Source organism: Amia ocellicauda, chromosome 14, assembly GCF_036373705.1.
Source record: "Amia ocellicauda isolate fAmiCal2 chromosome 14, fAmiCal2.hap1, whole genome shotgun sequence".
Classification (NCBI taxonomy): domain Eukaryota; kingdom Metazoa; phylum Chordata; class Actinopteri; order Amiiformes; family Amiidae; genus Amia; species Amia ocellicauda.
Window position 1 is genome coordinate 32,541,809 of NC_089863.1, and position 14,795 is coordinate 32,556,603.

The 14,795-nt window shown below is 38.9% G+C and overlaps 1 protein-coding gene across 3 annotated transcripts in view; it reads left to right on the top strand.

Annotated features, from left to right (window-relative positions):
- adam15 (ADAM metallopeptidase domain 15) overlaps positions 1–14,795 on the top strand; it is a 105,403-nt gene that overhangs the window by 29,658 nt on the left and 60,950 nt on the right. For all 3 annotated transcript variants that reach the window (XM_066721643.1, XM_066721644.1, XM_066721645.1), the window contains exons 4-7: positions 1,879–1,957; positions 5,732–5,808; positions 6,140–6,320; positions 7,061–7,126. In XM_066721643.1, the coding sequence (XP_066577740.1) occupies positions 1,879–1,957; positions 5,732–5,808; positions 6,140–6,320; positions 7,061–7,126 (403 nt within the window). The remainder of the gene's footprint in view (positions 1–1,878; positions 1,958–5,731; positions 5,809–6,139; positions 6,321–7,060; positions 7,127–14,795) is intronic.

The following is a 14,795-nucleotide window of genomic DNA, read 5'->3' on the forward strand; positions in this document are numbered from 1 at the left end:
GGTGTCCATCAATAACTAAGTGATCCAAGGATCATGTCCATGTCTATTTTTTAATGTTCCCAAATTGTTGGCTTCGGCCACATCGCTGGGGTGTTTGTTCCAGATTGTGACAACTGTCTGTGTGAAGAGATTAATATAGGTTGTAAAAAAGCACAAACCCTAATACTGATCTCTGCGGAACTCCACTCCAACAACCTCACTCCAGTTATGCTATGGTCACACTACACGATTTCAGCGATCCAACCTGATTTTGTGAATGGTGGGCAGCAAACACTTAACAACCATTTTTCACCGAATGTATGTATTTTGCGTCGTGAAGGAGTGCACACTACACGACTGCTTAAGTACACGGACACACACACTTAACAACTGATCTGAAATCCTTTGTCGTGGGGAGCTCCAACAGAGCCTCCAAACTCCAAATCTTGTGGAAACACATGTGATCCATCCAGAGACAAGGTAAACAAACACGGACCTGGACATTTACAGGTCACATTTGTGAAGTGCAGATGTCTGCAGTTCTGTGCAGATCTGCGCTGCTCCCCGAATGGTATTGTTGGATTTCTGCAGATCTGTTCAGAACTGCGGAAATCTGTGCAACAAAAATGCTACCACAAGCTCAACGATATTGCTGTTTGTGTGTTCGTCTATGCGGACAAACACAAAAAGTGGAGAGAAAAGAGGATGTGGGTGAAGACATGGCTGGGGGAGGATAAGGTAATAGCTTGTACTCTCTGCTGTGAGAGCTGGAGGCAAGCTACAGTGACAGGCTAAATACATCCCACAGTATGATCATCGCATTGTAGGTATCGATATTTTACACAGACCTTCGGTCTGCTATTTGGGCTAATACTAAAATATTATTTTCCCTGTATTAGAGTATTTTTAAATAACCTGCCCCAATACAACCATTGGTACAAAAATTGGGCTTAAAACATTTAGTGTGACCTTAGCCTTAGAAGCAACTCATATAGTTACATTTTCAGAAAGCTTTTGATATCATATCATATACCGTAAAACGTCATATAAACGCCCCCGTGATTATTCCAAATAACTGCAAGAAGCCCTGGCATCAATTGGAGACCAGCGATTGTATAAAACATTCATAAATCAAAAGACATCGCAGATTCATGCAGGGTAAGAAGAGCGTGGAAACATTGCATTTTAGAAGTAGGCTGATAGGCCAAGCTATTATTATTATTATTATTATTATTATTATTATTATTATTATTATTATTAATTATTATTATTTTTTAATAATTTGCTTTCCAAAGATGCAAACAAATCACATTCAATGTATAGTGAACTAGATACAAGAAAACAAGATACCGGTAATTCTGTTAACAGTCTAAGATTCAATTTACTTTGAACTCTTGCTAAATAAACAAAAAGCACTTCAACACAACTGTGGAAATACGCTTTAAACCAAACCATCAACGTTATACTTATTATGCATTGTTTATGTCGCAATTGACAGTTTGTTCAATCACTACAATTAACAGCAATACAAATATACAGCTATAGTGAACACATGTGATGGTGTTTAAAAAAAAATAATATACGGTATATATATTTACAAGAAAGATGCGTAACCCGACGTTTATTAGAGACCGGCTTTTGTTTACATGATTATGCAAATCAACCCGCAACTATTGGAGACCGGCTGCTATTTGAGACCCGGCGAGTATTGGAAGTTTTACGGTACTTTCATGTGATCTACAGCTGCAGTTGCATGTTAAAAAAAAAACTCCAGAGTTCAATAAAAGCTTAATATATATTACAATGCTTATTATAAACTATTTTTGCCATAAGGTGAATGGAAGTCCTTATTGACTGTGGGTTTCTTCCCTCCTCTTTTTCTCTTTCTTTTGCCTACAGGCATCTTCTCACCAGATCCCCTAATATCTACTACTACCTACCAAATGGAACACGCATGTTAGAAAAGGAAAGTTCTGTGGTAAGTTTCCATCCTTCACTAAATTCTAAATTTGTGAAAGTAGGATATGAACATATTATGGAATATGGGATGTCTCATACTAATCCCGCCTAGTTTCAGGAGTCCCAGACTGGTCTGGGGCATTTACTGTTAAGTATCTTACGCAGCCAGACGCAACACCACTGCATTTTTAAAATTGTAACTACAGTAATGGTGGCCGCTCTCGGTGCAAGAGATGCGGTAGAAACTTTTCACAAGAAGGAATATGTGTGTTTACCTTTGGAAGACGATTACATTTGATCAGTTATTAATGTACGATGGAAAATGCCATACAGGATCAATTGCTCAGAGCACCAGAAAGGACTGCATCGGACTGCAATACTGTGTACCGTGACAAAATGCATTCAATTTTTTTGTGTAAATACACAGTTGTATAATATAAGAGCAATACAAAGTGCAATAATACAGTACATTTCAAAGCATAATGTATTTTACAAATTCCAGTTTACACAAGTGTATAGCAAATATACAGTAACAATATAAGTCTAACATCCTAGATTGTAAAAACTAATAAGTGCAGACAGTATGTGAAGTCATAGTTAAGAGCTAAGGGAAAGGGGGTATAGGGGTAAGCAAATGAACAATATGAGTAGTGGTAATGCGAAGCAAGAAATATGAGTGCAATTTAACAGGAGAATAAACTACTAAGTACAGTCTGAAAAGGTGCATCTTGAGTAATCGCCAGAAGGAGGTCAGGGACTTGGCTGTCTTGGCATCAATGGGAAGGTCGTTCCACCACTTAGGGGCCAGGGATGAAAAGGAGGAAGGGGAGTGGAGAGGAGTTACTCTCCAGTCACCTTCCTCCAGAGCCCGCTCCTTTTCATCCCTGGCCCCTAAAGCCCAATTTATACTTCTGTGTAGATACGCGTATGCATAGTGTACCAATGCGCACTCCTCTGAAATCTCAACAGTGCATTGCGTGTCTCTGTGGTCCTGTGCATCAAGCAAGTGCTGATTGTTTGAGTAGGGAGATTCTAAGAGCCTTGGACAATCACTCAGTGCTGAGTCGACTGGTGTACAATGTATGTCTGTAGGCGCTGCAGCAGGTCAAAACAATTATTAAGTATTTAAAATGCATCTCCTCATCCACGAAACACATTTGTCACACTAACAGACTGTACTGGCCTGGACATGTGCAGAGGTCTCCTAAAACTATGTGGCGCCGTTTGTGTCATTCATAATTTTATGCACATAATGAGTATTTTGTCAGTATTTATGAGTATTTTGTATTCGCCAGCCCAAAACCTAATACAAAAGAATTAGCATTCATGATCAAACAGGTGACCAATCAAGGCGTTGACCCAGAGATCAAGATTGAATTCCAAAGGAAAATTAGAAGCTTGCTGAGCCGATCAGGACAGGCAATACAGGCAAATCTAATACAACACATAATGATAATAATGAATATATGGTGTGTAGAAAATCACCAATCAACATGATTATAAATCTTTCAAAATTACTAATTGTATTGCAAAGACCAGATTGTGGGCTATATAATATTCAGTATAGCCTGCATAAAATGCAGGTCGGTATTTGGAGAACTAAGTATCTATAGCTTAAATTTGAGGAGTTTACAGCTGAAACACCATATATGTATTTATTTCAAATATTTAGTAACATAAGAATGGATATACGGGAGAAATTCACATACGCAGAGATCTTTACTTTTGAATTGAAAATGTGGCTGTGTTGATTCTAGTGTTAAGTCACTAGCCAACTGTAGCAAGACAATGTAGGATACAGGATGCAATATGGCAATTTGTGTGAGTGTGTGTAGTTTCTGTAACATGTCATTAACAGTATGTGTTGATTTACATCGATACAACCCTAGGTGCACCATAGAAAATGGGTTTTGTTGTCTTTACATTGTGATGTGTAAATGCAATACTACCCCTATCTGAATGTCTGTATACGACACCCACGCATGTACGCAGAGACGCAGATGCAGAAGTATAAATCAGGCTTGAGTGGTGTAACAACCTTCCTATTGAAGTCAAGTCAGCCAAGTAATATATCCCGTAATATGTCCCAGTTTCTACTTAAGAATATCTGGTATAAGACTGTGTTAGATATCGTAAAAACTTTTCAGTCCAAAGTTTATTGCACTTTAATGTTTAAGGTATTTCAGGCTCCAGTTTTAAACACTAAATCCCATAATACCGAATGTCCGAGAGTGCCTTTTGACCTTTGGTGTCTCACAGTCACTTCCTAGGGCAGCTGTACCTCACGACAATGAGTGGAAACGCTGCAAGCAAAGTTTAGGTGTACAGTTACAGCCTGGCCATGTGAAGGTGCTCCTAAACGTGGCCAGTGGAAATGGGGTATTATACAAATTACAGAAGTTATGCAACTGTTTCTTGTGCACTTTCTTGCATGACATCAACATTTCCCCAATTGTATTTGATTTGGGTGTTTGTGATTTCAACATAATTTGATATTTATTTCCTTTTTGCAAATTGTGTGGTTATATTAATACAATTTATTAGGTAGTCTAACTAATCTTTTCAAATCTACCCCTCAGACCAATTAATATGGCACCTGAATAAGAACAAATGGTGGATGTCCATCCAATACTCCAGAGATCATAGAACTTTCAATAGAGTTAAATATATGAGAACAGGCAAGAGTGGAGATAAGAACATAAGAAAGTTTACAAACGAGAGGAGGCCAGTTGACCCATGATGCTCATTTGGTGTCCATTAATAACTAAGGGCAGGTGTCCCTGCTGATCTGGAAAAGCTCCTCTGGTTTGATGTGGTCGATGCCTTTCATGATTTTGAAGACTTGAATCAAGTTCCCACATAGTCTCCTCTGTTCCAGGGTGAAAAGGTTCAGTTCCCTCAGTCTCTCCGAGTAGGACTTTCCCTTCAGACCTGGAATTAGTCTGGTTGCTCTCCTCTGAACTGCCTCTAGAGCAGCGATATCTTTCTTGAAGTGTGGAGCCCAGAACTGAACACAGTATCCAGATGAGGTCTAACTAGTGCATTGTACAGTCTGAACATTACTGCCCTTGTTCTCAATTCTACACTTTTGACAATATACCCTAACATTCTGTTTGCCTTTTTTATTGCTTCACCACATTGTTTGGATGGAGAAAGTGAGGAGTCCACATAGACTTCTAGGTCTTTCTCATGCGATACTTCATCTAGTTCTATTCCTCCCATAGTGTAATTATAGTGGACATTTTGGTTAACTGCATGTAACACCTTGCACTTGTCCACATTGAATTTCATCTGCCAGGTGTCAGCCCACAACTGAATATTATCTAAGTCCCTTTGAATAACCTGTGCTGCCGAGATTGTATCTGCTGAGCCACCTATTTTAATATAATCTGCAGATTTGTCAAGTTTGCTAACTATTCCTGAGTCCAGATCATTAATATAGATTAGAAAAAGCAAAGGCCCTAGTACTGATCCCTGTGGAACTCACTAACAACCTCACTCCAGTTACAAGCAACTCCTCTAATCGACACCCTCTGTTTCCTATACATCAACCAGTTCATAATCCATCTACTTACATTACCCTGAATGCATGCAGCTTCCAATTTGAGGATCAGTCTTTGGTATGGAACCTTATCAAAAGCTTTTTGAAAATCAAAGTATGTCTTATCATATCATGTTATTATTGATCCTTGCAAACACAAGGCAAATAAGTACTAATAGGCCTTATATAAGATATTAATCATGTATGAAAATCCTTTTCTTATTTTGAATGTGACTCAGTGCTTTCCCACAGATACACTGTTACTATCATGGCACAGTCCGAGGATTTCCCCAGTCACGAGTTGCACTCAGCACCTGCAGTGGACTGCGGTGAGTAAATCAATAAATCAGTCAAGCAATTAGTCATTATTTTGCAAAACAACTTTTCATGGTAATAACTGACCAATATTTCTTATTCATCCAAAAAATATATATAAATACACATTATTTATATATATATATATATATATATATATATAGATACACACATATACATACATATAACATTTAAAATGTTTAATTGGTTATAAAGAGAATTTTAAGATAGGTAGGCCTAACTAAATATTATTAATAATATTTTTTTTTGTAATTGAAAATTAAGAATATATGTGTGTATTTGACCTGGCATACAGCAGATTTAACCCATCTTTTTCTCACCAAGGGGAGTAATTGTTGTCAGTGCCAACCAGAGCTACGTGCTGGAGCCTGAGGAGAAGATGGGTGACAAAGAAAAGGGTCTCCATGTGATGTATCCTACCTCAGAGCTGGAATTTGAATATGGGGGCTGTGGGGTTACCCATTCTGAAATTCCACACATTGATGTTTTGCCACAGCAACACAGGGTGAGAGGACAGGGAGTGAGGAAGCTGTAGTGTTGAGCAGAGATCTGTATTGCCAATTAATGAGGGTAACAGGACCTTGAATTTATTTCAATAGAGCTTCCAATTACTGATGTAAATAAAAACTGTTGTATTTTCCTGTCTTTCCCATGAAAAATGCTGTTTCTCCATGTATATCACTACGTTTTTAAAATCTGAGTAATTGTAAGTAGTATATACGAAATGTTTTTTTTGCTACTGTACCTTTCAGTTGGTGTACACTTTTAATAGGTTTTGCATTGCTATCTAACAAGACAATTACTAAAGCAGCTCGGAACATATTCCCTGATATTGTACGCAAGAAAAAACGTACATATTGCAATACAGATTTTCGAACCTTTATAGTTTCACTGTGGTATAAGTTCACGTGTCATTTAGTTTTATTCACGTTTGAAAATGTTTCTTAGATTGAACAACAGACTCTCAATTGCAACAACTAATGTGTGAAAGGGTTTACATCAGAAATCACAATGCTATTTTTTTAGTGCTGACCTTCATAATAAAGTACTACATGCAATGCTGCAGAAGCCAACAGATTCACAGTTATTTAATTTAGGATGTCATGTTGGTAAGTGCAGAAATACATTAAATGGAATGAAAGTGCAAAATGTTGCACAGTAGGTGAAATCCTGTCCTTGTTCCCATGACCTTGGTTTGAGAATTGCTGGATAATCTTGTTTCTCTCCCTGTCTTTGCTATTCCAGTGGAAGAGAGACATCCTCTCAGAGATCAAGTATATTGAGCTGGTGCTGGTGGTTGATCATAAAGAGGTAATAGTTTTTGTAATGTTTTTTGTTTAATGTGCAGTTATTGTATCTGTGATTGAAAAAGCAAATATATAATTTTAAAGGGTAATATTTCTAATGCCATTGTACATACATTCTTAATTCTCAACAGATTGAGACATAATTCATGGCATATTTTAAGGCATTTCATTGTAGGCAGTTCAAAGCTCAGTACAAATTACTGCAAAACTGTTTCTGCAACTTTTTTCTTTAGAAAAGCAAAAGATTTGGTCTGGAATTCATATTATATAGCTTAAAACAGGGATCGGGAACATATGGCTCTTCAGGATTTTATATGGCTCCCAAATTTTCAAATGTTGACTGAAAATACATCCTCTAACATAATTACATTTTTAAATGATTAGCATACTTGATTGATGTATAATTATGATTGTGTAAATATAGTATGTTCAAAATAGTTAGCTAAGAGACTTGCATTTTAATATGACTGATGGCGGTAAGTCAGCCTACATTTCAGAGAGCTGAATATTAATTTGAAGACTTAGCCGCTTGCTTCATCTCCATGTCAAATTTAACTTCCAGCCACTTTCAGCACAATGCATCGTGTCAGTGTGACCGAGCTGATAATGTTTGGCTCAACATAAACGTGAGCAGTCTTTCTCACATCAAAACCAACCTGCATGAACATAGCTTGGCAATTTTCAAGTAACTATGTACATTGGGCTGAAAACAAAACGTTAAAAAGTTTTCATGTTTAGGGCGCTTTAAAATTCGGCATTCAAATATTGGCACATTCATTTCTTTTAATTTATCGATTTTTGTTCTAAAGTTTACCAAATCCCTCCGTAGAATTTCATAACCGACACTTATTATAAAATACAATTAAATCTGATTGCTGCATGAAAGTGTTACACAACTTATTTCTGGAATGGTTCTCTTTATTCTCTATAATGTACATCTATTTTTATATATACAGCTCTGGAAAAAATTAAGAGACCTCTGCAAAATTATCAGTTTTTCTGGTTTTACTATTTATAGGTACAGTGAGGGAAAAAAGTATTTGATCCCCTGCTGATTTTGTACGTTTGCCCACTGACAAAGAAATTATCAGTCTATAATTTTAATGGTAGATGTATTTTAACAGTGAGAGAAAAAAACCCCAGAAAAACGCATTTCAAAAAAGTTATAAATTGATTTGCATGTTAATGAGGGAAATAAGTATTTGACCCCTTCGACTTAGTACTTGGTGGCAAAACCCTTGTTGGCAATCACAGAGGTCAGACGTTTCTTGTAGTTGGCCACCAGGTTTGCACACATCTCAGGAGGGATTTTGTCCCACTCCTCTTTGCAGATCCTCTCCAAGTCATTTAAGGTTTCAAGGCTGACATTTGGCAACTCGAACCTTCAGCTCCCTCCACATATTTCCTATGGGATTAAGGTCTGGAGACTGGCTAGGCCACTCCAGGACCTTAATGTGCTTCTTCTTGAGCCACTCCTTTGTTGCCTTGGCTGTGTGTTTTGGGTCATTGTCATGCTGGAATACCCATCCACGACCCATTTTCAATGCCCTGGCTGAGGGAAGGAGGTTCTCACCCAAGTTTTGACAATACATGGCCCTGTCCATCGTCCCTTTGATGCGGTGCAGTTGTCCTGTCCCCTTAGCAGAAAAACACCCCCAAAGCATTATGTTTCCACCTCCATGTTTGACGGTGGGGATGGTGTTCTTGGGGTAATTCCTCCTCCAAACACGGCGAGGTGAATTGATGCCAAAGAGCTCGATTTTGGTCTCATCTGACCACAACACTTTCACCCAGTTCTCCTCTGAATCATTCAGATGTACAGGCCCGTCTGAAGTTTGCCAATGAACATGTGCTTTATTGAGCAGGGGGATCTTGCGGGCGCTGCAGGATATCTGTCCTTCACGGCATATTGTGTTACCAATTGTTTTCTTGGTGACTATGGTCCCAGCTGCCTTGAGATCATTAACAAGATCCTCCCGTGTAGTTCTGGGCTGATTCCTCACCGTTCTCATGATCATTGAAACTCCACGAGGTGAGATCTTGCATGGAGCCCCAGACCGAGGGAGACTGACAGTTATTTTGTGTTTCTTCCATTTGCGAATCATCGCACCAACTGTTGTCACCTTCTCACCAAGCTGCTTGGCGATGGTCTTGTAGCCCATTCCAGCCTTGTGTAGGTCTACAATCTTGTCCCTGACATCCTTGGCCAGCTCTTTGGTCTTGGCTATGGTGGAGAGTTTGGAATCTGATTGATTGATTGCTTCTGTGGACAGGTGTCTTTTATACAGGTAACGAGCTGAGATTAGGAGCACTCCCTTTAAGAGAGTGCTCCTAATCTCAGCTCGTTACCTGTATAAAAGACACCTGGGAGCCAGAAACCTTGCTGATTGATAGGGGATCAAATACTTATTTCACTCATTAACATGCAAATCAATTTATAACTTTTTTGCATTGCATTTTTTTGTTGTTATTCTGTCTCTCACTGTTAAAATACACCTACCATTAAAATTATAGACTGATAATTTCTTTGTCAGTGGGCAAACGTACAAAATCAGCAGGGGATCAAATACTTTTTTCCCTCACTGTATGTGTTTGAAAACATTTCTCCCAAATTCCAAATAAATATATGAATGGAATGGAATGGCTGCCATACATGTAGAGAAGCTGATTTAAGAAAAAATTGCAGTAGTCTTTTAATTTTTTTCAGAGCTGTATTTATATTATAATTTTCAGATTTTACAGCTAAATTTTACTTGGCCCATTATTATAATGGACATTAAAACTGGCTTTAGAAACCACACACAAACAAAAACATTAAATATCAAACAACTGAACTAAGAATTTCAATAAAATACACTATAAAATACTAACTGACACCAACTTATCATAACCAACATGTTTTCTATGTCCTGAAAAGTGTTGGTTATGAGAAATTCCATTTTAAGACGTGGCAGACATTTTTGTTCTTGTACAAATCTAAATAAGCATTTAGAAATAGTCCGTTTTTGGTCAAATATGTTCATACTCCTTTAATATTTGTTTCATTTTTTTCCTTGGGTGTTGGTTATGCGCTACAACAGTGTGCCAAGAGGCACTTCTAAGTTTAACATTTTAGTTTAGCAGTCCTTACCTGTGTCTGTGGTGTTCACTGACACGAGGCCTTGAAATTTCACCTCATTGAGAAAACTTTATTGAAATGCTATTTTCACAAACACATTCCATAGGATGATGGTTTATGAGATTTTAAGTGGAAAATGGGGGGGACACATTAAGGGTTATTTAAAAATAAAATCAAACATGTTTTATCTTTACTAGCTTCAGATTAATAAAGCTAGCTAGCTTGTTTGTTTGGCTCTTCTAAGTAAAAAGGTTCCTGACCCCTGACTTAGAATAATCCCAAAGTACAGTAGTACAATACCCTTCTCTGTGTTACAATGTGCCTGCTGTTCTGCATTGTAGAACACACAGGGGCTAGACTTTGGGCACAGTTTGAGAGAAAATGGTCTAAGGAACTTTGTAGGATTATCAGGAGAGGTGGTCCATAGTCAGGCCAACACTGGTTATATTTCAATCCTTGTTTTTGTGAAGTACCATGATATTGTTAATATATACAGTGGCCATGAAGTGCAAAACAAAAACAAAAAGTACAGCACAAACCAACTCATATCCACAGCAAACTCAGAGCCACAGCACGAGCAAGCAAACTCAAACCCAAAACACAAGCAAACAAACTCAGAGTCATAGCCCAAGCAAGCAATCTCAAAGCAACAGCACAATGTAAACTCAGTCTCTGGCATGGCAGTACAAGTATTATGAGACTCAATTATTACATGACTAAATGACCTGTGAATATGGAGGACAATATGTGCCAACATAAACAATTTGAAAAATATTATAATTTAATGAATTTCTCAATTTATAAATGTATTTTGAAACTAATTCCAATAGTTCAATCATATACAACTAATTATGACAGTTGTTTGAATTAATAGGCAACTTAAAATGTGTTTCACATTAAAGCTGGTATCTTTGCTGGCTTGGTAGTTAAGAAACACTGCTGAGTGAGAGCTGGGCATTGTAATTTCGATTCCAGATGATACTTCTCATGTAGGTGTTTTTTTTATAATATACTGTAGCGTTAAGGGGGGGTGTATTTTGATAAGAGCATTCAGAGCCCTTAGCTGGAGCTCTGATCTAAAGAAGACCTCTCCCCCAAAGTTATCAGATTTCCTGAGCTCATCGGCCCATGAACTGTTCTACATCAAAGTGGCAGTCTTGGGAGGAAGGCACAGAGAATGGGCCGAAATCCCGAAACAGAGCTACGAACCCAGGCAAACCGGCATTTCCAAAAGATAGTATGGATTGACATCAGGCATACATCAAGCCTCCTCCAATAGGAGACTGGGAGTTGGCACCCGAATCCAACCCCGCAAACTCAAGAACCAATCATCTATGATCTGACAGGCGTATAAAGGGTAGTGCACGGCATCTCTCTCTCTCTCTCTCTCTCTCTCTCACCTGAACCAGTAACTCGCTGCCACAGCTCAACCTGTAGCTCTATCGCCAGAAATGGAACCGGAAACAAACTAAGTCTTTGCCGGCAACAGAAGAGTTGAACTGGGAGAAGGAGATTGAGCCGTACGAAGAATTCTTTAAATAACTTTATTAAGTAAAGAACTTTAGAAACTGCGCCTGCCTGTCTGTACCCATCTGATCAGTGGAGTTTTACAGCTGGACAAAAGTCGAGTGCAATACGAAAGTGTCCAGTCATTTAAATAGCTATTGAGGCTTAAGAAACTTGACCCTTGGAAATGAACAGGGCCCTGCTTTCCTCAAACACTTTGTCTTCAAGTAACTACGGTGGAAAACCCTGCTTATAAAGAAGATCCTGTGCACAACCTTGGAGCCTTCAAACCAGTGGAAAATCTGTTTAGAAAAGACTCTACTTTCGCGAAACCCCAACTTCCAGGTGCATCGACTGAAATGGAAGTTATTGGACAAAGAAGAACCGGACTGCCTTTGTTCCAAACCACACGGACCTCGTGCCGTGGGTTTTATTTGAGCCCGAAGACAGAGAGGCCTCTCTGCGACAAAGTTCAGATAAGTTTAACAGTTTGGAGTTTATTATTCATGACATTTGAGAAATCAATTAGAAATGTTATTCTGTGAGTCATAAACTTTAGAATGTGTAATATAATTTAATATTTTCTTAAATATAAATGAGTGCTGCATTAAACTGTTTTGTTTGACAATTTTAGAAATAAAATCTGTCAGTGCTGAGAAATATCTTCTCATTCCTGTTTAACTGTTTAGTCTGAAATGTACAGGTTAATAGACACTAGATTATAGGTGGCCCTGCCTATCCTTAATCATTGAACAGTAATCAATTAGGGAGAATTGTGGTAACAAGAAATGATAGAATCTTTCTCGTCACCCAAATGTAAATGAGACTGATATATATAACGAGAAGTTATTTGACATAAATACTAACCTGCATTAGTTATTTAATGTCCGACTAACAATACTAATGAGAGACTCGCCTTCGTCTTACTAATCAGTATTGTAGTCAATGTGTTTGTAATTTTGTGTAACGTTTTGTGTGTTATCATATGCGATTCCACGTTCTTTGATTTGGTCACGGAAGTGATTTGTCTTTGATTTGTTGATCTTGAGTGAATTTTAATTAGTTTTTCCTTTTTTGTATAACTAGTGTAGTGTTACATTTTATCTTTGTTTTTAATAAATTTGAGAATTTATATCTTTGGAATTGGTGTCTGCGTCCAATTATTGCAGAAATTGAGTTTTACAAGATTCTATGATTCTTGATAAGGTGATACTTAAATTCACTTCTTTAACTGAAATGTATAAGTGTACCTACTCTACAATACAGTACTGTGCAAAAGTTTTAGGCAGGTGGGAAAAATGCTGTAAAGTAAGAATGCTTTCAAAAATTGACATGTTAATAGATTATATTTATCAATTAACTAAATGCAAAGTGAGTGAATAGAAGATAAATCTTGCCTTCAAAACAGCATCAATTCTTCTAGGTACACTTGCACACAGTTTTTGAAGGAACTCGGCAGGTAGGTTAGCCCAAACATCTTGGAGAATTAACCACAGTTCTTCTGTGGATTTAGGCAGCCTCAGTTGCTTCTCTCTCTTCATGTAATCCCAGACAGACTCGATGATGTTAAGACCAGGGCTCTGTGGGGGCCATACCATCACTTCCAGGACTTCTTGTTCTTCTTTACATTGAAGATAGTTGTTAATGACTTTCACTGTATGTTTGGGGTCGTTGTCATGCTGCAGAATAAATTTGGGGTCAATCAGATGCCTCCCTGATGGTATTTGCATGATGGATAAGTACACCGATCACCCATAACATTATGACCATCTGCCTAATAATGTGTAGGTTCCCCTTTTGCCACCAAAACAGCCCTGACCCGTCGAGGCATGGACTCCACTAGACCTCTGAAGGTCTGCTGTGGCACCAAGACGTTAGCAGCAGATCCTTTAATTCCTGTAAGTTGCGAGGTGGGGCCTCCATGGATCGGACTTGTTTGTCCAGCACATCCCACAGATGCTCGATTGGATTGAGATCTGGGGAATTTGGAGGCCAAGTCAACACCTTGTACTTGTGATTCATCAGACCAGGCCACCTTCTTCCATTGGTCCGTGGTCCAGTTCTGATTCTCACGTGCCCATTGTAGGCGCTTTCGGCAGTGGACAGGGGTCAGCATGGGCACTCTGACTGGTCTTTGGCTACGCAGCCCCATACGCAACAAACAGTGATGCACTTGTGTGTTCTGACACCTTTCTATCAGAACCAGCATTAACTTTTTCAGCAATTTGAGCTACAGCCTGTTGGATTGGACCACACGGGCTAGCCTTCGCTCCCCATGTGCCTCAGTGAGCCTTGGCCGCCCATGACCCTGTCGCCGGTTCACTGCTTTTCATTTTTGAATAAAAGATCTGATGGATTAGTGGTATGAGTGTGTTACAGATGTAGCGTTATGTTGGGTGTATTTTGATAAGAGCATTTTAGCTCTGAGCTGAAGCACTGATCTAAAGAAGACCTCTCCCCCCCAAAGTTATCAGATTTCCTTAACTCATCAGCTTGGAACTGGTTTACATCAAAATGACAGTTTTGGGGAGGATGGCACCGAGAATAGGCCAAATAGTTTGGAATCCTGCTATGAGATGTCTGGAGAATGGGGCCTGTAGGTAATAAAAAAACTCTTTGAAGTGGACGAGAGCCGAAATCCCGACATAGAGCTATGAACCCGGGCCAACCGGCATTTCCAAAAGATGGCATGGATTGACATCAGTCATAAATCAAGCCCCCCTCCAATAGGACACTGGGCGCTGAAACCGAAATCCAATCTCAAAAACTCAAGAACCAATCACCTATTGATCTGACAGACTATAAAGAACAGCGCACAGTCTCTTTCTCTCTCTCTCTCACCTGAACCAGAAACTCGCTGCCACAGCTCAACCTGTAGCTCTGTTGCCCGAACCGGAACCAGAAATCCAACCCCGCAAACTCAAGAACCAATCATCTATGATCTGACAGGCGTATAAAGGGTAGTGCACGGCATCTCTCTCTCTCTCTCTCTCTCTCTCTCTCTCACCTGAACCAGTAACTCGCTGCCACAGCTCAACCTGTAGCTCTA